The sequence below is a fragment of the Saimiri boliviensis genome, chromosome 1 (genome assembly GCF_048565385.1).
Source record: "Saimiri boliviensis isolate mSaiBol1 chromosome 1, mSaiBol1.pri, whole genome shotgun sequence".
NCBI lineage: Eukaryota > Metazoa > Chordata > Mammalia > Primates > Cebidae > Saimiri > Saimiri boliviensis.
Window position 1 is genome coordinate 10,301,864 of NC_133449.1, and position 26,993 is coordinate 10,328,856.

Here is a 26,993-nt window from a genome sequence, read left to right on the forward strand (position 1 = left end):
TGAATGAATGGGTGGTGGAGAGGCTGATAAGTGGATGAACAGACTCACAAAGTTAGCACACTGTAAGGCATAAAAATACGTGTCAACAGACATATGTGTTTACCTAAAGCCATATGACTACATCAAGCAACACAGACAGCTCACTCAAGTCTCCAGCTACCAATCACAATCCACCTTTCCCTTTATAGAAACAGTTTTAAAGCTGGGCAAATCCAAGGGAACATTTAAATATAACATACTCGATCTGACGTTATCTGTTGTTGACTGGCTTGCGGTAACTTGCAGAATAAACATCAAGAGTCACTTTAGTTCTCTGAAGTATCATGTTTCACTAAATACTCATGTAAGTATTATCACTTACATAGTTCTCAAAAAGAATGTTTAACTTAGTGATATTTAACTTAGTAAGAACGCTTAAGTGCAGTGTATTCACCTCGCTATTGTTTATTCTTAGATATAAATTTGTATCCCCTTTGTTTATACTTCCATATCCCACTGCCGCCCCCAGGCAGAAGGAAGAATGTTAGAGATTAGTCACACCGCCTATGTTAGAGATTAGTCACACCGCCTACCCCCAAATCACAGCCTCCTGCTGCCATGGTTACACTCAAAACAACTGCTCCCACCTTTCCTGGTCAATGGTTATGGGGAAAGTAAGTCCTTTCTCAGCAATCTTGAAGGAGTAACTTCTGAGTTGCCTGACGGGTTGTCAAGGCAAAGAAGATTCACATTTTCAGCAAGTATTTCTCAAGTGCCCACTTTATTCTAGTACTTATTCAAGAGCCAGAGATAAAGCAGTAAATAGGGCAGGACAAGAACAGCATATACTCAACAAGGAAATTCACTCCACGGAACCAGAACAGTACAAACAAGCAGGACTCCCTCTGCTTCTGAGCGGGACTCCAAATAAAACACCTACGAATAACAGCTGTATAAAAGGTGAGGCTGCACACACTGCTGGGGAATGTCAAATGGCACAGCCTTTGGCCAAGTCTGCCAGTTTCTGAAAAGGCTAAACACAGAGTTACTATATGACCAGCAATTTCTTCCAATTCTTGACATAAATGAAAACATGTAAAACTGTATAGACCAACGTTCACAGCAGCATTATTCGTAATAACCAAGAAGTAGAAACTGCCCACATGTCCATCAACTAACGAAGAGATACATAAACTGGTCTACACACATACGCTGGAATATTACTTGGTAATAAAAACAAATGGAGTAGAGTTGTCCCTTGGAATCTGCTGGGGAATTGGTTCTAGGACCTCCCTTTGATACAAAAATCTATGAATGTTCCAGTTATATAAAATGGTGTATTTCCATATAACCTGTGTATACCCTCCCCTATACGTTAAATTATCTCTAGATCACTTATAATACCTAATACAATGTAAATGCTACATGCGTAGTTGCTATACTGTATTGCTTAGGGAATAACGTCAAGAAAAAAGTCTGTACATGTTCAGTACAGTTACAAATTTTTTCTGAGTATTTTCAACTCATATTGGTTGAATCTATGGATGAGGAACCCATGGATACAGAGGGCTGACTATACTGACAGATGCTACAACACAGATGAACATTAAAGATACTGTGCTAAAAGAAAGCCAGCCAGCCACAAAAGGCCACACATTGCACAGTTCCTTTTACATGAGATATGAGAATAGGCAAATCTATAGAGACAGAGAAGCAAACTAGTGACTGGCTTGGAATGGGAGATGGGGTAGGCTAAATAAATGTGTGGTGACTGCCCCTGAGTCACAGAGTTTCTTTCCGGGGTGATGACAATGTTCTAAAATTATGGTGATGGTTATACAACTCTGAATACACTAAAAAGCAGTGAACTGCATGCTTTAAGTAGATGAATTGGATGTTACAAAAATTATATCTTAGGAAAGTTGTTATTTTAAAAAGTGAGGTTGGTCAGTAAAGAAAACACCTTCAGAAGATATCAAGAACATTACAGCTGACCCTCGAGTAACATGGGTTTGAACTCACTGCTCCACTGACACGCAGAGTTCTTTTGATAAAAGTTAACACCGTTCACTTGCCTCTTCCACCTCCCTTCCACCTCCTCCTCTTCCACCTCTGCCATCCGAGACAGGAAGACTAATCCCTTCTCTTCTTCCTCCTAAGACCACTCAACGTGAAGACAAGGATGAATGCTTTATAATAATCCACTCCCACCTAATGAATAGTATTATTTTCCTTTCCTTATGATTTTCTTAATGACTTTTTTTTCCTCCGCTTTATCTTCTTGAATGAGTACAGTATACAATACATAGAACATACAAAATATGTGATAATTGACTCTTGATTGTTAAAAATTCCAGTCACCGATAAGCTATTAGTAAATTTTGGGAGGAAGTTCTATGTTCTAAGTCACCAGAAAGGTTTAAAAAAAAAAAAAAGTATGCGTCAGGTTCTAGGCTTTCTAGTGAAAAACAAACAAACAGAAAGTTAAATGCACATTTTTTACTTTGCAGGGGGCTGGTGCTCCTAGCTAGTCCTAAGTTGTTCAGGGGTCAACTCTACTAGCTTCTTTACTTGTGGACAAATCTTTTGCTAGTTCACCAGAACCAGAATTTTGAGATGCTTCTGAATTCTAAATTGAGAGACTCAATACAGCTGGTGTGGCAGATATTTGCTAGAGGCTGGTGAAATAAAGATGAATAAGACGTATCTCAACCCCAGAAACAATTCCACCTGCTCACCGGTGTCCTCCCCACGCCTTTCCTCCTCCCACTTCGGGAAAAAACGCCTTCTCCTGCGTGGAGAGCTGGGAGCCGGAGAAGTACCAGGTAAAGAAAAGTGATGAGCCCAACCTAAGACCTCGTCTATCCTGTCCACTCTTATTCACCCTGGGGACTGCTCCTTTGGCTCCCCAGGCATTCAAGCTATTCTTTTAAGACATCTCCTATGACTGTCCAGCGTATTCCAATCTTGTGTATTAATACTTTGTCTAGAAATTCTCAGACACTTGCATAATGTAGAGTTTATATACAATTCGGTCTTGACACCTTGCTTGTTCCTGACTCAGACTCCGGACAACTGAAAATTATTCCAATAAAACTATCTTTTTGGGGGAAGGTTAATTTTTTTGGAGGGGTGGTAAATATTTGTAACACAAAACTTACCATTTTAACCATTTTTTAAGTGGACAGTTCCGCAGCACTGAAGTACATTCACACTGCTGTACAACCATCACTACCAACTATTTGCAGCACATTTTCATAATCCAACCCGAAACTCTACACCCATGAAACACTTGGCAGCCACCATTCTACTTTCTGTCTCTCTCTATGTATTTGACTATTCCAGAATACCACTCTTTTTGATCTCTCGATTTTCCTGAAAATGACTTAAAATTTCTGGCAAATTTTCCAAGTAACTTTTTCAATAACCAGGTAAACTGAGATGGGGTAAACAGAACTGAGCTTCTCGCTTCTTAAAATAACTTTGTGAAGAAGCAGAAAGTTAGTCATCTTAGCCGGGCGTAGTGGCTCATGCCTGTAATCCAAGCACCTGACCAACATGGTGAAACCCCGTCTTTAAAAAAAAAAAAAAAGAAAGAAAGAAAGAAAGAAAAAGAAAATTAGTCATCTCCTAACTGCCACTGTCCAAAACCACTGATCTGTAGGGCACAGCGTAAGTATTTGTAGGTCAAGGGGCCCCCTAGGGAAAGAACAAGGATGAACGTGTGTGGCTTCTGCAGCTTAAAAGCGTTCTACTGATTCTCGTAAGGCCACCTATACCCTCTATTTTACTGCATGTAAACGATACCTCAAAAGTTGTCATTACAAGTAAGTAAATTCCTTGGAGACCAACGTACTTCACTAGCAACGCTCTTCTCAGGCCGGCTGGGTGATTCTGTCACATCACCTCCCGCACGGCCTCACCTCCTCCTTCCCTCGTCCTCTCCACCCCCTGCACCTCCATCAAAGACAGAAGTGTCATCTTTAAGGCAATGTGCCAGAGAGGAAACCCAAGGGCTCAGCCACATGTCAACTGGACACTCAGGCAGTGCTACTCACTTCATCAGTTTCTGCTTTGTGGCAGAATCTTTGAAGCTTCTAAATTCTTCTCCTGCTTTGATCTCATAAAATTGGGGCTTTAGGACTGTCTGCTGGTCCTCCTTGAGTCGCTCCTGCCGCTTCACTTTTTCCTCCTGCTGGAGGAGTCTGCGCTGCTTCCTGACCTCTTCGACCCAGGCTTTTTCATCATCTGAACTCTCTGAACTTTCTGCATCACTCGGTTTTCCTTCCGGCTCTTCCTCCTCTTCCTGAGAATAAAAATAGTGAGTAGCAGCTCCTCTCCCCAAACACAGACCCCTTGGTTTCTTTTAAGCGGCACTGGCCCATTATTGAGTGCGTGACAGCTGCTCCACAGCATGTATCAGAAGAAATACATTTAATTAAATAAGATAATACTCCTAAGCCCAATGTCAACCACTTAATATGTAATTACATCTCAAGTATAATCAAAGACTCTCTAGCTTACAAAGAAAACATTATATTAAAGACGCAGTAGCAAGTTCTAAATGATAAGGAGTACATTACTTTTTCACGATGCTCTTGTTGCTCTAAGAGTCTTAGTTTCTTCTTTCTTTTTTCACTAATTTTTGAAACAAGTGGATTCAGAAGCCTGAATTCTTCACTCTCTTCGTCTACTTGGAAGTCAGGGTTCTCAAACATAACTTTAAAGCGATCATCAGTGAGAATATTAGGAAGACTCTATAAGGAGGAAAAAAAGTATGTAAAAATTGAAGTTGATCTGATTAACTTAAATTTTTGATTTGGCCAGAAGCATGGTTTTAAAACACTGATTCTATTATAAATTAATAAGCTGCATGAGGCATACATTATTAACTCATTATGAAATTTCCTGCAGAACTTTCTACTTGTCCCTAGGTTTTAGCTCCACCACCAAAACAACCTCTGTGAATCTACTTAGCAGATGATCTATACCACTTGGCCATTACACACAATGAGCTAAGAATGAGCCTTTCAGCTAACTTCATGCCTAAACATTACAAAGAATTTCTTCAATTACCATTTTAATGCAAAAAATACACTTCAAGAAAATACATAAGTTTTTGAAACATGGCTTTTATTATTTTTTAGAGACAGGGTCTCCCTCTGTCACCCGGGCTGGAACGCAATGGCATAATCACAGCTCACTGCAGCCCCAACCTCCCGGGCTCAAGCGATCCTCCCACCTCAGTCAGCCACCCAACTAGCTGGGACCACAGGAGCACCACCACACCAGGCTAATTTTTAATTTTTTGTAGAGACAGGTCTCTCTATGTTGCCCAGGCTGGTCTTGAATTCCTGGGCTCAAACAATTTCTCGTGCCTCAGCCTCCCAAAGTACTGGGATTACAGGCATGAGCGATTGTACCTGAAAACAGGGCCTTTACAGTTTAGCTACTATACTGACTTAAAATAAGCCATTCTTGCAACTTCAGATTCCAAACTGGGAGGAAGTATACAAAGTCAGTAACTCACAAAGCGGGATGGGGGAAGCTGGGAGTGTCAGTTCACCCATTCCAGCTGAGTTACTGGGAGACAGGAGGAACATTTCCATCCCGTACAGGGTGGACTTATCAATCTTCTCCCCTCAGTCATCTATTGTTGTCAAAGGATATCACGTATCCCTCAGATACGAAAACTTTGGCTACTGAGACCCATTTAGATAGCTCAGGACTGACACGAAATTCCTTTTTTTGGTACCATTTTCAATGGAAGGTTTTCTAAACTGTACTATAAACTTACCTGGTCACTTAAGTAAGATGACAGATAATCTTATACATTTAGGACTTTCTTATACATTTCTAAATCCTTCTCTGCTATAGGCTTGGAAACCAGATGAAAACGGCTTACTTAGAATTGTTTGTTGATCAGAGTAAAAAGCCCTGAACACCACTGGAAAAAGCTGCCCTGTTTGTGATGGACTGCTCAGCAGACTGCTTTACTATTTCTCCACTGTTGACAGTAAACAAGGTTGCAAGCGGTTAAGTTCTGAATATGACTTGTGTGACAGACCTATACAAAAGTTTAGTAAATCATAAGATATTAAGGAAACTGGCCTGTTTATTATTTGTATGTCCCTAAACACAGATACACCCTTACCTAAAATTCTGAGATATTAAAGTACAACAAGTCGTCCCTGATGAAACATCGTTTCCAAGAAAGCCGAGGAAGGGAAAAAGAAAGATAAGATCTGGTTCCTGATCCTAATCTAGTAAGGAAGAAAAAACATTACAAACACATTTGCTACTAGGCCCCTTCTGGAGGTTGCTCAGTAATGCTGAAAATGCCACACCAGTGGACAGACAAAGGAATCCCAACAAATGACACCCCAGGAAGGGCCCTGGGGTGTGGCACCAGGAAGGAGGCGGCTAGAAAGATGAATAGGTTTCAACAGGTAGAAATCTGAAGAGACAGCATTTCCGGCTGACAGGGGAGGGGTGAAGAGTCTGATGACAAAAGAATGATGCAATTTGAAAATGATTTTTTGATCAGGCCATACTGTAAAAAGATGTTAAATGCCATGACTGTTATTTTGATGATATAAGGGTAAACCACTAGCAGAGCAGAGGAGGAAGAGGAAGAGGAGGAAGAGGAAGAGAAACAAAGGAGAAGGAGGGAGAGAGGAAAGGAGGGCGGACGGAGAAGGTGGATGGTAACAGAAGTATGCGTCAGGACTCTCAGATGGCAGAACTGTGCTTCTGAGCAGGTGTGGTGGCTCACGCCTGCAACCTCAGCACTTTGGGAAGCCAAGGTGGGAGGACTACTTGAGGCCAGGAGTTCAAGACCAGGTGGGCAACACGGTGAGCCCCTGTCTATACAAAATACAAAAAATGAGTCAAGTGTGGTAGTGCATGCCTATAGTCCCAGCTACCCGGAAGGTTTAAAGTGGGAGGGTTGCTTGAGACTGGGAAGTCAAGGCTGTGGTGAGCCGAGATCATGCCATACACTGCAGCCTGGGTGACAGAGAAACCCTGTCTCAAAAAACCCCAAAACCAAACAAACAAAAAACCCAAAATTGTGCTTCAAGAGTATGCAGCAGCACGATGTCTGACTGCTGAGTAAGAAGTGAGTGTCATGAGAAGACTAAGAAGGCATTTTAAGAAAACTGGCCAAAGAGGCAGGGCCTGAATTAGGGCAGCTGGAACTTGTGAGATACATTTCTAAATTAGAATCGACAGTTCCAGCTATGGAGATGGGAAGGTTAAGAATTAAAAACAGGGTTAGAAACTTCTCTCAAACATCTAGCTTAAGCAACTAGAAAGCTGGCGACACTGGGTTAGGCTCCATCACTGGCGAGCATTAGGAAACAGTGCATGGGTGGAGTGAAGGGGAAGCAATCACGCTCCATTTAAGGCTGCCTCGGCCTGCGGCCCCGGGAAAAGAGCACAAGGATTCGGACAGACATCACTAGGTGTCTGGGAACAACACGCCATGTCTCAGGAGAAAGGAGGGGGCTATGATGTAAATTTTGGAGCTATCTGTAAATATGGGATAGGTGATATTGCCTAAGATCCAGATATTTTCAAATGAATATCTATGTGCCTATTACACATTTTCAGGTTAAAAAACCCCAAGGACAAATATTTTCTTTTCATCTTACTATATTTATTAAAGTAATAATCATATTTGATAAATAGAGAAAATGTTACAAAGACTACATGGCTGGTATTAAGATTTTTTTCTTAATTTAAATCAACTGCATCGCCTAAAGACAAGTATGCTTTGCATGAACAACTATAAAATAAAACCTCTTCTGACCCAGCTGTAAAAATATTTCCCTCAGGGTTTTTTCCTAGTCTGTCTGTTTTCACAGCTGTCTTAAGGAAAAAAAGGATAAGGTATAGTTAGTAATGTTCTATAGGAGCTTACAAGTGTCTGACTAGTGATCCATCCTAGAAACACCTGTCTACACATGCTCGACTTTAGCATTAAATAAGAAAACATTAAAGCACTGTTCATACCACAGTCCTACCTCAAAGAATGGCATCTGTCTGAGTAGGATGCCTACTATTATTTTGTTCCAACATAGTAACATACGTGAAGAAGGACTGCCATTTGAAACAAATTAGTTCTTTTTTTTGAGATGGAGTCTCTGTCCCCAGGCTGGAGTGCAGTGGAGCAGTATCGGCTCACTGCAATCTCTGCCTCCCCAGTTCAAGCTCCTGCCTCAGCCTCCTGAGTAGCTGGGATTATAGGCACACACCACTATGCCCGGCTAATTTTTGTATTTTTAGTAGAGATGGGGTTTCACCATGTTGGTCAGGCTGGTCTCGAACTCTTGATCTTGCAATCCACCCACGTCAGCCTTCCAAAGTGCTGGAATTACAGGCGTGAGCCACCACACCTGGCCAATCAAATTAGTTCTTTCAATGCTATGGTACCCATGAAGTTGGATTGGTACAGACTTCTGAGTAAAGACAGTGGCTTCTAATCGCTTCTAAAATCTCACTAGATCAACAGAAAAGGAGCTTTTTAAAAAGGACATAAACCCTTAAGGAACAGAAGGAAAGGAAAAAGGGGTGATAAAAATTTAGGAGCCAGGGCCGGGCGCGGTGGCTCAAGCCTGTAATCCCAGCACTTTGGGAGGCCGAGGCGGGTAGATCACGAGGTCGAGAGATCGAGACCATCCTGGTCAACATGGTGAAACCCCGTCTCTACTAAAAATACAAAAAATTAGCTGGGCATGGTGGCGCGTGCCTGTAATCCCAGCCACTCAGGAGGCTGGGGCAGGAGAATTGCCTGAACCCAGGAGGCGGAGGTTGCGGTGAGCCGAGATGGCGCCATTGCACTCCAGCCTGGGTAACAAGAGCGAAACTCCGTCTCAAAAAAAAAAAAAAAAAAAAAAAAAAAAAAAAAAAAAAAAAAAATTTGGGAGCCAGAAAGGACGCCTATTTAAAATCACATCCCAGCTCTGGAAAGCCTGGCCCCGGCCCTTTACCCTTTACCACTGAGGAGGTGCCCGCTTGGGGCTGGTGCTGCAAGAGCAAGTGAGGTGTGCTGGCCACAAGGAGGGGAGGGTACGGCTGGCACAAGGGGCTGAGGTGCCCCCGGACACCTCCAACCTCTTGTGACATACAGTGGTCAGTTCTAAGAATGCCGGCAGCCAGGCCTTTATCCAGCAAGCAGGAGGACATGAGCAGCCAAGAAAATGACCTAAGAGACAATGACATGTGCAGCATCCTTCCCCAGATAGACAGTTTGGCAAAGTCACCACACAGTGACTGAGGGATTCTGTCCCTACCTAGAGTTTCATTCAGTTTTTAACTCCCTTATTCTTCACTGCCAAAAAATAACTACAGATCATGGCAGGAAAAACGAATTGAAATTTTTTTTCGAGAAAATTCCCCAGCACCGAAGACAGAACTAGATTAAGAATGAACCTGCAGCACAGGAGTTGTTTCATGTGAGGTTTCCCAGGACACCTCCTCTTTCTGGGCTTACTGTCTTATTTTAGGGAAGCAACACCTCTAGCAACTTCCCGAGGAAAAGCAGCATTTAAGGGGAGTTGGTTCTTGTTGAGAACTTGCCTGTCTGAAAATCTCTACCATACCCTCACACGGACTGACTCCTTGTCTAGGTTGGAAACCATATTCCTTCAGGAAACTGAAGGTTCTTGTAATTCTTGTGCAAACTGGGTTGACGTGAAGTGAATCCCCAGGGTAATGGTAAAGGAAGATCCCAAGATTAGAAGGTGGCCAGGCCAGAATGGAATGGGGCAGAAAGTTCCGAAGCAACTTCTTCAAGGAAGGTAAATAAATGTAAGTCTAACCTATCTAAATATATCAAAATAAGACTTAGATAACCGGCATAGAAGTGGGGGTTGATTAGTGATAAGTACATAGAACATGAACAAGAGAGACAATTATTAACTTCAAGAGAAACGAAGATTGAACAAGAAATGCAGTCACAGATTACACTGACTCGGCTGGAAATAGCAATTACATAGGCCAGGCATGGTGGCTTACGCCTGTAATCCCAGCACTTTGGGAGGCCGAGGTGGGCACATCACGAGGTCAGGAGTTCGAGACCAGCCTGACCAACATGGTGAAATCCCGTCTCTACTAAAAATACAAAAAAATTAGCTGGGCATGGTGGCGTGTGCCCAGCTATTCAGGAGGCTGAGGCAGGAGAATCGCTTGAACCCCGGAGGCAGAGGTTGCAGTGAGCCAAGATCACGCCACTGCATTCCAGCGTGGGCAACAGATCAAGACTCCTTCTCAAAAAACAAAACAAAACAAAAAACCAAAACCCAAAATTTTAATTGGTACTAAAAAAAGCATTAAAAGTAACATTTTGGGGCTGGGCACAGTGGCTAACGCCTGTAATCCCAGCACTTTGGGAGGCCAAGGCAGGTGGATCACTTGAGGCCAGAAGTTTAAGACCAGCCTGGCCAACATGGTGAAACCCCATCTCTATAAAAATTTTTTTAAAAATAACATTTTGGATGCTAAAACTGATCTCATCCAACCCCAAGTATCTGTACCTAATTGTATTCCCTAGAGAGATGAATTACTACTTTAATATATTCCTGCAACTACAAAGTCCCATCTAGGGGTGATAGGCGACAGTGACAGATCATCAGGCATTAGATTCTCATAAGGATCATGCAACTTAGATCCCTGGCATGTTCAGTTCATAATTGGGTTCATGTTCCTATAAGAATCTAATGCAGCCACTGATCTGGCAGGAGGCATATTGCTCAGGCAGTAATGTGAGCGATGGAGAGTGGCTGTAAATACAGATGAAGCTCCAGGCTCACCTCCTGGTGTGTGGTCTGCTTCCTAACAGCCATGGACTAGTACCATGGCCTGGGAGTTGGAGATCCCTGGCCTAGAGGGCTCATACACAGTGTGGCCTGAGCTGCTGCAGAATGCAAGAAAAGTACATTCATCAGAGACTTTAAGGCCACAGTGAGAAACTGACAAAAAAAGCTAACATCCAAAAAATGATACCTGCAGGAAAAACAAAACAGCTCTAACCAAAACTCAAACCGTTACAAACCACACAGATCACAGATGCCCATGCCTTTCAAAGCTGTTTGTGCATACTGGGAGCTCAATACGAATTTGTTAAAAGAATAAATACATTAATTCTTTTTTTTTTTTTTTTTTTTTTTTTTTTAAGAGATGCTGTCTTGCCCTGTAGCCAGGCTACAGTATGGTGGTGTGATCACGGCTCACTGCAGACTCAAACTCCTGGACTCAAGTGATCCTCCCGTCTCAGCTGCCCAAAGTACTGGGAATAGTGAGCCACTTCACTTGGCCTCAATTGTTAACTAGAATTAATGCAACCAAAATTTCTGAGTTTGAATAAAGTCCATATAACGCTCATTGACATTATCTGGTGGGCCACTTCCCATTTTAGGTTTAATATCAACTGTATAAACATCGTATTATTAGACTTTTGTGTTATCAGTGGCAGCAATATTTGGGAATACATTTCACTGTCTGCCTCCAATAAATTTCAGCTGCAGACAAGGCAAAACATACCTTTCAACTTAGTATTGCAAGACACCAACTTTCATATCAGGAGCTATCACAGCTGGTAAAGCTCTCAAGCTTTTGAGGAGCTGAGTTCAAAGGCAAGACTAATGATCTGATGGGACTTAATAATTCTTTCAAGTATTCTTTACGATTATAATGAAGGATTCTCTTCTTAATTCATAAGTGATTTCTACGATCTTCACTTTACATAAGATGAAACTGTTCGACAACCAATTACATAAACTTTTTCTAAGCACAGGCTCAGATTTTCTTTTTTTTTTTTTTTTTTTTTTTTTTTTGAGACGGAGTTTCGCTCTTGTTACCCAGGCTGGAGTGCAATGGCGCGATCTTGGCTCACCACAACCTCCGCCTCCTGGGCTCAGGCAATTCTCCTGCCTCAGCCTCCTGAGTAGCTGGGATTACAGGCACGTGCCACCATGCCCAGCTAATTTTTTGTATCTTTAGTAGAGACGGGGTTTCACCATGTTGACCAGGATGGTCTCGATCTCTCGACCTCGTGATCCACCCGCCTCAGCCTCCCAAAGTGCTGGGATTACAGGCTTGAGCCACCGCACCCAGCCGCAGGCTCAGATTTTCAAAAGACCATATATAAATATTTCTGGAATGAAAGTGAGCTCTGATAATAGGTCTGATTTGGGTTAGGAAATCACTGAAAAGTAAGGGCCCATTTTACAAATACTACTCTTTGGCAGAAACCTGTTATCACATGATATGGCTACAAAGATCGCATTTCCAGTTACGAATATCTGAAGAGAAAACTGCTGTTTGATAGAAGAACGTAAGAATTTTTAAGGTTTTTCCTCCTTTCACTTGAAGTAAAACGGTACACAGCTTGGTAATTCTTTTCAAGGTTACCCACAAATAGGTTCTAAAATAATCAAATGCCATCCTGATAGCTAATTAGGGAATACGTAGCAACAAAATGAGAGAACGCTGACGGAATGAGGATGTGACTGGAGATTAGAGAAAGGCAGGTCCCTGACTCGCACGGTGCCAACAGGAAGGAGTTGTCAAGGAGTGCAGTGAGAGAATACCAGCTGCCCCGACAAGACGGCTCCAATTTCAGTTATCTCTGCTCATCAACTGAGTATATGCATAAAGTATAACTCCGCTGTGAGCTCTTTAGTCCACAAATCCCTCAGTAAATAATGGGTCACTTTTTCCAAAGCCTGTCAGTGACTGGTCACTGCGTCACGCGGGATGATGTGCATGAATTTCCTCTTCAGTTCATGCAGACAGGAAGCATGTAACTGTTGTGTTGCTTCTTTAGATACCAAAGATAAACTCGTGTGACATTTACAAAAAAGGACAATTTAGAAAGAACTAATCAACAAGATGAAACTGCAACAACAAAAATGTGAATCACATTTAAAGGGAGTTACAGAAGAAAGAGCTGGCTGTGGGAATGTGGCTGCTGTTGCTGGCTGCCACGCTAGGTCTGTAGCGAGAGGACCACGTGATGGTGAAATGCTGAAAATAAATGAGGAAAGTGGTTGTGACAAAAAGAAGACAAGTATCCCAGTGGAAGTGACGCTGGCAAGAAACCTCACATTAAAGGAACTCTCAGAGACTATTCATAATGTCAAAAGAGCAAAGGAGAAAACATCAGAAGCTTACCCAAACTTAGAAAATGAGTATGACAGTTTGCTGAAGCAAAGAAAAATGCTGGCTCCTTATCCAAAGTTTAGGAAGAGAAAAAAGTAAGCACTGTTCCAAGTATTACTGACAAGTATTATTTAAACGAAGAAAGAAAATGTTCAATTGCGCTTTTATTCCTAATGTTTTAAATTACAATATACTAAGAAGATCTTAGTTTTCCAATTTTTAATGAACAGTAAGAGAGTTTTTACTGTTTTGTCAAAAACGTTGAAAGGCATGAAACAATGCTAATTTTCCCTACTGACTCTGAAGACTGCTCTGCATGTGTCAACTTGTGAGGCCGTTTCTAGCATCTGCATTAACTATGGTGTATTCTAAACCTTCTCTGGCCGCCCTCAACCTCAACAAAGGTCTACCAAAGAAATGGGGGCAAGGGAAGAGCGCGTCTGCATTTTGATAATCACAGGGCCTTACAAAAAGGCTCTGGTATACCATGCTGCACCAACTAGCAAAATTAAATTGTAACTTAAGTGTTCTCGCCTCTATCAGTTGATAGGGACTCTGGCATGAAACACAGACAGGAAGGCAAACATCTACAGCCTAAATTAGCTCCACTCTCCACCTACTGAAGCCTTCCGGCATGTACATCCAAAGATCACTTCCATTTAGCTTTTACTGTAAAAATGACATTATGAAGCTGTAAAGTTACCTCCCTAATCATGCTTAGGCTTGGCTAACAAAATCAGTGTGAATTACTCTGAGGAGAGAGTCAACACAGCAGGAAGCACTTGTATTTTATTTTAAACACTTACAGACATACACACACATTTATACACACTGGTTTAACTTCGGAAGGTGCAGAGCCATAGCACACAGACATAAATTCAAATAGTAGTAAGTTTAAGGAATCATTTCAACATTGGCATACTATTCATGTCATTAAAATGGAAACAGAAAAGCCCTCTATTTACTTAAGAGAGGCTTCTAGAAATTAAAATTTAAGTAACATATTAAAAGAATGTAATGGGCCAGAATGAGGGGATGCAGGGAGAGGCTAAGGAAGCAGAAGGCAGCAAGAGGGAGTCTTGAGTATGAATCCATTTGGAAATTGCAGCTCGAAGAATGCCCGTCTCCTCTTGCATGTTACAGATGAAAAACTATGACCCAGTGAAGATGAGCAATCGCCCAAGATTACATATCCAGTGTACAAAGAACTAGGAACAAGACCCTTTAGTTGCAGTCCCTGAGCATTAAGGCACAGAACAGAAATAAAGACAAAAGGAGCTCACTCATCTTAGATGCATGTACCTGGTTAAAAACCAGAGGACAGAGAATAAGCTAGCAAAAAACCTACCGACGACACCACACAGCTGGCCCAAAGCTACAAGGTCAGCTCCTTACTCAAAGTTAGGTTCTGCAGGCTATCTCAGGGATCAGTTCTTTCCAACTCAAGCACATAACCAAGCTTGGCTAACTGCCTGCCTCATCTAAGCAGAGAAGAAAACAGGACTGGGAAGGACCCAGGTACTCTTTGTATATCTGAAAAAAACTAGAAAAATCTTACCTCTGGACAATATCAACTAAAAAAAGAGCTTTCATTTATTTCATGACTCATCTGTGTCTATTTGCACGTTAATAGAGGAAAGCAGATAGAAGTTACACTTCTGCCTGCATACTCCTAAGAACGCCAAGTCTAAGTAAAAACCGGTTACTTCTGGAGTTATAAATAAAGAAGAACAATAATCTAAATGGCTAACAATAGAAGGATTAAGCAAATTATAATCATTCCATAAAACAGAATACACAGCCATTAAAAATATTTACAAAGAATTTTTAACAAAATGGGAAACCATCTGTGTTATTTTAAAGGATCAGAATAAACATTTTACGCATACAAGACTCTTGCTATTATATTTCTAATTTTGAGACAAATAAGACTGGAAGAAAATTCACTAAAATATTAATGATGCCTTTCTCTGGTATAAGAATTGTAAGGGTAGCTTTCTTCTTGATATTCTTTTCTATTTTCCAGACTTCCCATCTAGAGCATATACTAATCTTACCAGCAGGAAAGAAAAAGCCCTACATGTATTTCTAAAATAAAAAGAAATGATAAAAAAGCTGTAAGTTACTATCAAGAAAATGCAGAAACAATTTGTCAACACTTTTTCATCTTACCTTAACTTTCTTTTTCCATGCAGATTTTTGTTTCTCTTCTTCTTCCTCAATTAATTTAAGTGCCAGCTCTTTGTTAACTTTTGGCAATTTCTAATAAAGAGAAAATAAAAGCTGATATTTTATTTTAAAAGCAAACATATTTACATTTTAGCTTAAAGGTTAATAGTTCTGTAAGGAGTACAGTTTCATAAATAGGAGATAAATCATTCTTATTTTTAAAATCTCATTACCCCCATAGTAGGAAATGTAGAAACAGGTGGTGTTACCGCGTGGGCCACATGGCACAAAAACAGCAACGCCAGCTTACTGCTGGGGAACTTGCCCTCGTGTCTTTTCCCAGGGCACTGAGAGGCAGCACAGTGGCTCATGCCTGTAATCCCAGCACTTTGGGAGGCCAAGATGGGAGGCTCACACGAGCCCTAAAGTTCAAGACCAGCCTAGGCAACACGGTAAAATCCTGTCTCTACTAAAACTACAAAAAACTAGTTGGGCATGGTAGTGCGTGCCTCTAGTCCTAGCTACTTGGGAGGTTGAGATAGGAGGATCACTTGAGCTCAGGAGGTTGAGGCTGCAGTGAGCTCTGGTTGGTAAGCCAAAGGTCAGTAAAAAATGGGATTAGCAAAGCCCCCATACTCCAAAAATGGAAAACCCATTTAAAAATGCTGTCAGATTTTTAGTGGAGGTGACCATATCAATCATCCTAGCATTATTTCCCACCATACAATTACTACAGAGATCATAATGCTAAAACTGTCAAGAGTTTTGCACCCTCAGGACAAACACGACACACTGATGACAAACTATACCAAAAATATTAGTAAAAGATGCAAATTAAAGATGGAAAGCCAAGAAAAGACTGGCAGATCTCTTTGGAATAATACACAAAATGAAAACTAAGTACTCTTCTCTGATAAACTCAATGGTAACTCTAATATTTACCTTCAACTGGACTCTCTGTGCACGTGTTTCTTCTATTTTCTGTCGTATTTTATCTTTCCTATATTCTTCATAAGCAAATGGATTTACCATCAATTTCACCTTTTCAAAATGAAAAAAGTTTTGAAAATAAAAGAATGGAATTTAGTAATATCATTTTCACATACACCGCGACGGTTATGCCAAAGAACAGGCAGATCCCTACAAATCCTACTGATGTTTTATTAAGGGCGAGTAGTGAGGGAATGGCTAGAGACTGCTCTTAGTTTCCTGAAACACAGTAGCTGTAGTTTCGCATTTACCTTGTGATAGAGTCTTATATCCATGAAAAACCCATGCATATATGCCCGGAGGAAAGGAGACCCAATGAGGTGTGTGAGCCCTGGGAAAGGTCAAACAGAAGAGAGCAGGTCCTTAAGCAATATTCATTAACATTTAACTGTTTTTCTTGTACAACAATTTTACTACAGTAAGACTTCGCTTCAGAGTAACACTTTAAGAATTAGAATTACTAGTCTTCTCTGATGTCTACAGAGAACATTTAATCTACTTCAGCAATAACATCCTTATTTATTTTAAATGAAATAATCCTGCACACAGAAATGATGAGAAAGTCCTTATGAACTATGACAAAGAGGGTTCCCTTATACCCCTTGAGTAGTCCTCAGATTTTTTATTTTCACAAACCAGTTCAATTTAGAAAATAATACCGGGATCAACGGTAAGTTGCCAAATTGAAATGCGGAGAAAGGAGAGAAGAGAAACATTGTCATCTCCCACCATTTGCAAAAACAAAGGACACTCACAAAAACAATAAAGAACCGCCTTCCAGGAAAACAGCTGACAAATTCCTACCACCACACAGAAACATACATACATGCAAATTAATACTCACATCACACATGCGCGCTTCATCAGAGACTAATGAAAAGTCTACTGCTAGTCGGGATTTGAGAACCCTACCTCAAATAATACCTTTCACAGAGTTTTCCAGTTTTCATAGATTACACTTAGAATTTATGGTGCTGGTGGTCACATAAGAATGCTCTGCCTATATCATAGAAATTATTTATTAATTGCAAATCTTGACAAAGAAAAAGGTTGAGACTATCTTCAAAATAAGGCCACACGTGATGTACTAACACGCGGAACACCTGTGGTATATGTCAGTGGTTCCCAGTCTTTTTGGCTCCAGGGACTGGTTTTGTGGAAGACAATTTTTCCATGGATCAGGGGAGGGATGGCTTCAGGATGAAACTCTTCCACCTCAGATCATCAAGCATTAGATTCTCATAAAGGGCATGTGACCTAGATCCCTCGCACGTGCAGTTCACAATAGGGTTCACGCTCCTATGAGAATCTACTGCCACCGCTGGAAGGAGGTGGAGCTCAGGCAGTCACGCTCACTCGACACTCACCTCCTCCCACGTGGCCGCGTTAGTAGCAGGCCATAGACTGGTACGGGTCCATGGCCCAGGGGTTGGAGACCCCTGGTATAAGTGACTGTCTTTCTAAGAAAAACATTACTCTAATTTCCAAATTTTAGTAATATACATCCATCTAGACCTGAAAATCAAGTACTAGGCAAAATCACATAGTAGTAAAAAATAGTATACCTTATAGAACAATATAAAAAGCAAAATTAAATTTGGGATACCCTCATAAAGGAATTGTAACAGTTGGTTAGAAAAATACTGTCAAGGAATTCATTAGGGTAATAAAACTACAGGGTTTGAACTTTCACAGTGGAGTCCAAAAAAAAGAGGGCTGCGCCTTAACGGAATGTGAATATTCTCTAATCCTTCTTCCACGTGTATATTCTTTAATCCTTCCTCAGGATGAGGGTCTGATTAACCACTACACTGTAAAATACATATACCAGTGATTGCAAAAGTAATTTTTTTGTTCCCTTTATTAATGTCACAGAATTATTCCAAGTCAGGTCATAAATAAAAACCGAGTGGAGTGCTTTTCACAGTGAAATAATCCTACAGGTAACTCCATGGATCCCTAGTCCTAAGACATCTTCTGAGAAAAAAGGGCCCCATGGTCAGGTGGGTTTGGGAAATGATTCATACTTTCCTCCCTGTTTGGAGACTTACAATGTATGACTGTATTAAAGTCTCTAAGAAGTGTGTGAGGTAAAGATACGGATTTAATTGTGCTTAACCTAGCATTTCCCAAATTTATTTGCCACAAATCTCCTAAAATAACCGTGCTGAATATTTTCCAAGCATTTTCTGATTCATTCTCCAAGCAACCCTATGGGTAGGGACCTATGTAGTTCCCATTTTGCAGATGAGGAAATCAAAGCTTAAAGAGGCTAAGTGAATTGGCCAAGTTGTGCAGATATTAAGTGAGAGAGGTGGGATGTAAACCCATGTCAGTCTACATGAAGTGCCCATGATATCAGCCACCATGTTATCCACCCAGTCCTTTTCATAGAAGTAATACTCCGAAGAGTGCACTGTAGGAAATACCAAGCCATAAGATCTGCTATTGGGCATATCTGGGAAGAGTCAGAACTTGCAAATATTCAATATGTTAATGCTGCACTAAGAATAATCTTAGGAAGTAAGGGAAGTTCATTACTTCTACTCTTAAGATATTCTGTTTAGAAGATTTTATGTATTATGGAGAAATGATAAAGGCTCATTTGATATCAAAAGATATTAGTAATATACATAAAATGCTTTCTAGTGTGACTGTCATTTTGTTGAATATATATCTATTTCTATAGTTTTTAAAATGAGCAGTACAATTAACATTTTAACAACATATACTTAAACTTAAATAACCGCTTTCTTCACTCAAAATAAACCCAGTATGAGACTGAAAAAGAACCCACAATGTACTAAACATAGTAGTTTAAAAAAAAAAAATCCACCAAAGAACGGTGACTTTTTTCCTTCCATTTAAGAAAGTAGGTGAGCGTGACACAGCAGATTATGAAAATTACGTTGGAGATACTTAAGAAGGTACTTCAGTAAGAAGGTCCTATTTCATTTGTAAGTCATTTTTTGAAAGACTAAATTCAACTCGTTTTTGATAGTAACTAATAGAAAGCAATTTGCCTGGATTAACTGTGCTATCAGATATGGGTTAAACAGGAAGTTTAATTAATCTAATTGCAACAGCTGCACATCCATTTGTTCTAAAGACAAGTAAGTTGCCTCGACTTGAATCCTCTAAATTTTCCCACTCTCAGTAACTTCTGATGCGGCCCTCTGCCAGCAGAACAAGATGAACACCATTTACTCGAATTTAGAGGAGTGCTAGGCAAGCAGGCCCAACGTGTCCCACAGGGGCTGGGATGGCTGGGGGAAGAGCATGGACTCTGGGTTTAAAGCCCAACTCTCAAGTTTACTATCATGGAAACTTTGGGCCATGTACATTTATCTTTTTTCTGCCTCAGTTTCCTTATCTAATGAAATCATAATAGTACCCGATCCATATGGATGTGAGGATTAAATGAGTTACACGTAGAACACTTAGAATACTGCCTGTACATGCTGGGTGCAGTGGCTCACACCTGTAATCCCAGCGCTTTGAAAGGCCAAGGTAAGAGGATCACCAGAGGCTGGGAGTTCAAGACCAGCATGGCCAACATTGTGAAACCCCATCTCACCATGCTGCATGGCAGCACTTAGCTGTAATCTTAGCTACTTGGGAAGCTGAGGCAGGAGGATCACTTGAGCCTGGGAGGTGGAGGTTGCAGTGAGACAAGATCGGGCCACTGTACTCCAGCTTGGGTGACAGAACAAGACTGTCTCAAAAAAACAAAAACAAAAACAAAAACAAAAACAACTTCCTGTACATAGTAACTATAAGCCCTATATCATAAGTATTTGCTCTTCTTTTAAGACACTTCTTGGCTTGTGACCTTTAAACATAAAGTGACTATTAAGGTTCTTCTACACGGGAAGTTTCAACATCACTTCATCTTTTATTTTTTTAGACAGAGTTTCACTCTTTTTGCCCAGGCTGGAGTGCAGTGTCGCAATCTCAGCTCACTGCAACTCTGCCTCCCAGGTTCAAGTGATTCTCCTGCCTCAGCCTTCCAAGTAGCTGGGATTACAGGCACATGCCACCACGCCCAGCTAATTTTGTATTTTTAGTAGACAAAGGGTTTCGTCATGTTGGCCAGGCTGGTCTCAAACTCCTGACCTCAGGTGATCCACCTGTCTTTGGCCTCCCAAAGTGCTGGGATTACAGGTGTGAGCCACCGCACCTGACCTCAATGTTGATATCACTTCTAAGTTTTGGATTGGGTCTTTTATAATCAATCTCTAAAAGAAAGGCAGAAATCATTTATTTGCTGTCTCTGAGATATTTTTAAATCTTATGCTTCAGATAGGACTGGGGGAAAAATCCCAGTTGGTATCACTTCTAAGTTTTGGATTGGGTCTTTTCTAACCAGCATCTAAAAGAAAGGCAGAAATCATTTACTTGCCATTTGAGATATTTTTAAAACCTTATGCTTCAGATAGGACTGGGGGGAAAAAAATCACTGCCTTTGTGACAATTTTTTTCCTTTATATAGCTAGTATGCTAAAAGAAATTATTTGCTGAAACAAATTCTCATTTAAAGTACAAAAAAGCTTCAGTAGGTTAAATTTACCTGAACACTTCTCTAAGGAGAAAGGTTACAAATTTGACAATTTATAATATGTTTAATATATGATTTGGCAGAACGGGAAGATTTGGGAGATGACGTAAACATGGCTCAGCCAATTCTAATGTTGAAAACTAAAAAAAAAAAAAAAAAAGTAGAAATAAAATAATTTCATAATCATTTTATCACGGTATTTTTTACCTAAATTTTCAAGGTCTTTCTTGGTGACAAATTTGTAATCATCATAGACTGTGCTTTCTGGATTCTCTTCTAATTCTTCGGTCAAGTTGTCTAAGAAGGAACACCACCGAGGAGCTGGACCCAAAACCTGTTGGTGTTTATGAGAAAGTCAGCAGAGGTACAGTTTACCACGCCATCCGAGTCTCAGTTATTTATAACCAAATTCTTTAAATATGATTTCTAAATCCATTTTTCTATCAGAAGTATTGACAAATACATGCAATACGTATAATGAACAAGTATATAATGGAAGAGAATAAACAAAGTAGTAAATGTTTAGGCTTTTAAGAGAAAACAATCTCACTTAGTCTAAGGCACAAAAGTATGAATGAATATTCTTATACTAGAAGAACTATCAAAATACAGATAAATAATTCAGGTACATAACATCCAACCATCCTTCCTTCAAAATACTACTAGAATTCTACAAAAGCATTATTTGGCACAAAAGATTTTTTAAGTTTGCCAAACAAAAGTCCAAAAGAAAAAATACTTTAAAAAAAAAAAAACAATATTTATTATTATTATTTTTTGTATAGATAGGATTTTGCCATGTTGCTCAGGCTGGTCTTGAACTCCTGAGCTCAAGCTACCATACTCCACCCAAAATTACTTTCTTTTAAGATTTTTCAACTAATTACTTGACAACTACATTCCATTCTGTATGGTCCATTCATTAAAATGGTCCATTCATTTAATTCATTTAACTCATTAAAGACTAACATTCTAGACTATAGTTAATGGCAATACATTGTATTCTTGAAAACTGCCAAGAGAATAGATACAAAAAATGGTAATGCAAATGTTAATTAGCTCAATTTAACCATTCCACCACATATACATGTTTCAAAACACCATGCTGTACACAACAAATACATACAATTTTTATCTGCCATTTAAAAATAATTAGTTGATTTTTAAAATTTCTGTTTAAATAATTCTTCGAAACTAAATAGGTGACCAGGCTCCACAAGTTATCACAATGAAAGGCTGAGAAACAAACGGCTGAAGAGAATGATAACCAACTAATAAAATATGAATCATTAAGTTTATAATCCAACTTTGAAAAAAATATAATCCAACTACTTTCACAAAATAATATGATCGCTTTATACATTTTTGCTGTTGGTAAAAATCTTTCCCAATAAAATGCCACACCAGCTGAGGTCAATTTATGCCGAAGGAAACCTGCTCAGTCAACAGAGAAAATATGTTAATGAAATCCTCCCTTAAGCTGGAGGTATTCTGACAAGAGAGCACTGGGCTCGGACAAAATGGAACTTCCAGTGATGACTTAACCTGTTTATTTCAGTAGCAATCAGGCATACCGGAAAAAAACCCAGAAATCATCATGGAAATTATGAAATCTAGCTTAAACCATTTGTAGAAGGAAGAGAATTATAACAAAGAAAAACAGCCCCTGTTAACACCCTCTTCAAATGAAAAGTAGATGTTAGATATGGCCATACTAATTTAGTTATATTATTTTGCCTGATTAGAAAGGGTGATTCTCTTCACCCCAATACAGCATGAGTCTTACAGAGAAATTTCATATTAGCACAATCTACAATTTAAAAAAATAGAAGCAAAGGTTTTTATAAGCTAAGTGGTTTGACTCCAACCATAAAAGACAGACTCGAGAAATGCAAGGCGTTTTTTAAAATTTCATATAGAACACTTTTTAAAAGAACTCCTAAGGTTTTTTTTTTTTTTTTTTTTTTTTTTGAGACGGAGTTTCGCTCTTGTTACCCAGGCTGGAGTGCAATGGCGCCATCTCGGCTCACCGCAACCTCCGCCTCCTGGGTTCAGGCAATTCTCCTGCCTCAGCCTCCTGAGTAGCTGGGATTACAGGCACGCACCACCATGCCCAGCTATTTTTTTTGTATTTTTAGTAGAGACGGGGTTTCACCATGTTGACCAAGATGGTCTCGATCTCTTGACCTTGTGATCCACCCGCCTCGGCCTCCCAAAGTGCTGGGATTACAGGCTTGAGCCACCGCGCCCGGCCAGAACTCCTAAGGTTTTAAGCAATTTTAGGACAGTAGCTTGAAGTCAACAACTAACTGCTACCACATACAAAGCACTGTGCTAAGCTGAAGACTGTCCATGATCTCCCTGAAGAAGTTTAAAATCCAGCTGGAGCACATATGTGTTCTTGCATGTGCACACACATGCACATACACACAACAGTGTGTGCAACGAACTCAGAATGCAGAGTCCAGGGGGAAGACGCTGGAAACAACAGCAGCAGCAGCGACAGCTGGGGACAACGAATAAGTCTATCTGAAAGGACTTCATGTTGGAATGTGCACATGAACAAGCTAGGAAAATCACAGGACATCTTCTGATGCTGAGAGAGTTGAGGACCTTGCAACTACAGGGGTAGGTATCTGCTTCCAGTGTCATAAATTGGAAAATGCAAAGCTCTATCAGATAATGGTGTACTCCCTAAGACAGTAAGCGTTTCTTCTTTTAGACTAGATCAATGCTATTATCTCTTTTTCAGAATATCCAAGATACTGTCCTCTGAGGAGACGAGAGACATCTGTTTTGTAAACTGCTGAATTTTTAGTACCTAGAACAGTGCCTGCCAAACAGTAGGTGCTCAATAACTATGTGACAAATAAATCTAGTCATGTATAAAACACACTGAATTTCATATACACAAAGTACTAAAAATTAAACGGTTCTCTCTGGCAAAAGTATTTCTAAATTGGTCTAATATTCCTTATTCAAGATAAGAACACCCAAATACCTCACCATAAAGCTACTAAATATATGAACACTCTGGTGAAAGACCTATCTTGACTCCTATGCAAGGGTACACTGGTTACCCAAAGGACCTCAAAATGAAATAGTTCCACTTTTAAATCAATCATAAACATGGGCTTCGAAGACAATAAAAAGATGATACTGTGTGCACTGACTTTTGGAGGTGAGGAGCAGGAATACTAAAACAGTCTAGATCTGAATTAACTTTCAAATGAAATGTGAAAGTAAATTCTCTTTTGTAATGTTCCATAACATTTTTTCTGATTATCTAGATTTTAATGGAAGTGGTTTAAATCGCCTGTCAGAGGACAGGTCTAAGTTATGGTAAATAATCTCTGCAATCAGATTCATGGTCATTAAATTTTCTAGGAAAAAATATTTCCAACAAAAACAAAATTAAATCTAGTAGCTGACCTTATTAATCACATTTCCCAAGTTCCTCTTCAGAGAAAAAAAACATCAAAACCACCACAACAAAGTTGAAATTATTGATTTACACTGGCATAAACTTCAGGTTTTATCCACATTAGACCTTTCCTCAGAGGCCTACTCTTAAGTTGCAAAAAGAGTGGCTGGCTCAGCCAATAAGGAGGGCTCAACCACAGGCACGTCACACTCTCTGATGTACCTAAAATGATCACAGTGTCAATGTGTAATATGTCCTTGTTGCCTTCATGGCCATAAAATATGTTAAACTTCGGCCGGGCGCGGTGGCTCAAGCCTGTAATCCCAGCACTTTGGGAGGCCGAGGCGGGTGGATCACGAGGTCAAGAGATCGAGACCATCCTGGTCAACATGGTGAAACCCCGTCTCTACTAAAAATACAAAAAATTAGCTGGGCATGGTGGTGCGTGCCTGTAATCCCAGCTACTCAGGAGGCTGAGGCAGGAGAATTGCCTGAACCCAGGAGGCGGAGGTTGCGGTGAGCCGAGATGGCGCCATTGCACTCCAGCCTGGGTAACAAGAGCGAAACTCCGTCTCAAAAAAAAAAAAAAAAAAAAAAAAAAAAAAAAATGTTAAACTTCAAGTAATCCTTTAAAATATATTAATTTACTTTCTAAATTCCGCATTTTACGACTTGAGGAAAACATCCTTTTTGGCCATATATGGACTATCACTGCTACTTCAAACTTCCCAGGTTTCCTGTCTTGCTATATTACATTGCTGTATTCTAGGCTTCAGTCACACCATGCTGCCCATGCTCGTCAATTTATAAGACTTTCTTTTTACTTTTTTAGTGACAGGTTCTTGCTGTGTTGCCTCGGCTGGTCTTGAAACCCTGAGTTCAAGAGATCCTCCTGCCTCAGCCTCCAGAATAGCTAGAATGGTAGGCAGTGACACTGTGCCCGGCAAGTATTTCTTAAACTCACAGGTCAGAATTAATAAAAGTAGAAAATTCGAAACTGATCATCAGATTGCTAGAAAAGGATAATGTGGATCCCTTAGCAACTTTAATGGTAATCATATCAACCAATCTAAATGGAAACAGTTGATTCTCCAAAATATGAAAGAATCTTTTTGTACCAACGTGCTACAAGAAGGCTGCAACTCAAATGCAGCAAAGTATCTGCCTGTGCCCATCCTTTTGAGCAGAAGAACCAATTTTAAAGGACGTGAAAAGACATGCCATATGCCCAGGATTGTCACTGCTTCAATGATCACAATCTGCCTTTAAGATGTTAATCACAAAACTCAAAAATCTCATATATTCCTGTAATGGACTACGAGTCGGGAGGAAAAAGGGTAAATACTAAGAATCTCAGCGGCCAGGTGCAATGGCTCATGCTTAATCTCAGCACTTCAGAAGGCCAAAGCGAGAGGACTGCCTGAGCCCAGGAGTCCAAGACAGCCTGGGCAACACAGTGAGATCCAGTCTCTACAAAAATACATATTGCTGGCCACCCACAGTGGCTCACACCTGTAATCCCAGCACTTTGGGAGGCTGAGGCGGGCAGATCGCATAAGGTCAGGAGTTCGAGACCATCCTGGCCAACATGGTAAAACCCCCTCTCTACTAAAAATACAAAAATTAGCTGGGCATGGTGGCACATGCCTGTATCCCAGCCACTCAGGAGGCTGAGGCATGAGAATTTCTTGAACCCAAGAGGTGGAGGTTGTGGTAAGCCAAGATTGCACTACTGCACTTCAGCCTGGGTGACAGAATTAGACTCTCTCTCAAAAGAAAAAAAAAGCCGTATTGTTAAAATTAGCTGGGCATGGTGGCATGTACTTGCAGTCCTAATTATTATCCCAGGAGTATGAGATGGAAGGATCCCTTAAGCTCAGGATTTGAAGGCTGCAGTGAGCTGTGATGGTACCACTGCTCTCCAGCCTGGGCAACAGAGTGAGACCCTGTCTCTAGAAACAATAAAAAGAAAAAGAAAATACATAAGTAAATAAACTCAGGGAGTTGAAAGAGGAAACTCCTTCCCTTACTCTACTTTAGAAAAATCACTGTGCTACATCCCAAAGATGTGCTGAGACAGAAAAAAAGACTGAGGATTACCAGATAAATGGTTTTAAAAGATCAAGGGTGATTAAGACAACAACAAAGTACTATTAATATTATAGACAAAGAACCAAAGTCTACTAACCCAATATAAATGCCATCATTTTCTTCCGCTTGCTTATTGCTACTGAGTATAATAAAGCATTTCATTATCTAACGTACTAGTAATATAAAAAATAAGAAAATAATTGATAACACAGAACAGCCAATAAATTTGTAATTATTATTTTTTAGAAATATTCTTTTTTTTTTTTGAGATGGCATCTCCATCCATATCCCAGGGTGGAGTGCAGTGGCGTGATCTCAGCTCACTGCAATCTCTGCCTCCCAGGTTCAAGCAATTCTCATGCCTCAGCCTCCTGAATAGCTGGGATTACAGGCACACACCACCATACCCAGCTAATTTTTTTGTATTTTTAGTAGAGATGGGGTTTTGCCATGTTGACCAGGCTGGTCTCAAACTCCTGACCTCAGGTGATCTGTCCACTTTGGCCTCCCAAAGTCTGGGATTACAAGCGTAAATCACAGTGGCCAGCCTAGAAATATTCTTTTACAAGCCTGGGCAATGCAGTGAGGCCTTGTTTCTACACAAAACACACACAAAAA

At 40.3% G+C, this 26,993-nt stretch overlaps 1 protein-coding gene across 1 annotated transcript in view; it reads right to left on the reverse strand.

Annotated features, from left to right (window-relative positions):
* Positions 1-26,993, reverse strand: part of NOL10 (nucleolar protein 10) — a 118,480-nt gene that overhangs the window by 11,927 nt on the left and 79,560 nt on the right. The window contains exons 14-19 of the mRNA XM_039460578.2: positions 21,068-21,194; positions 16,554-16,633; positions 16,255-16,353; positions 15,316-15,405; positions 4,563-4,736; positions 4,038-4,285 (exon numbers count right to left, since the gene is read on the reverse strand). Coding sequence (XP_039316512.1) covers positions 4,038-4,285; positions 4,563-4,736; positions 15,316-15,405; positions 16,255-16,353; positions 16,554-16,633; positions 21,068-21,194 — 818 coding nt within the window. The remainder of the gene's footprint in view (positions 1-4,037; positions 4,286-4,562; positions 4,737-15,315; positions 15,406-16,254; positions 16,354-16,553; positions 16,634-21,067; positions 21,195-26,993) is intronic.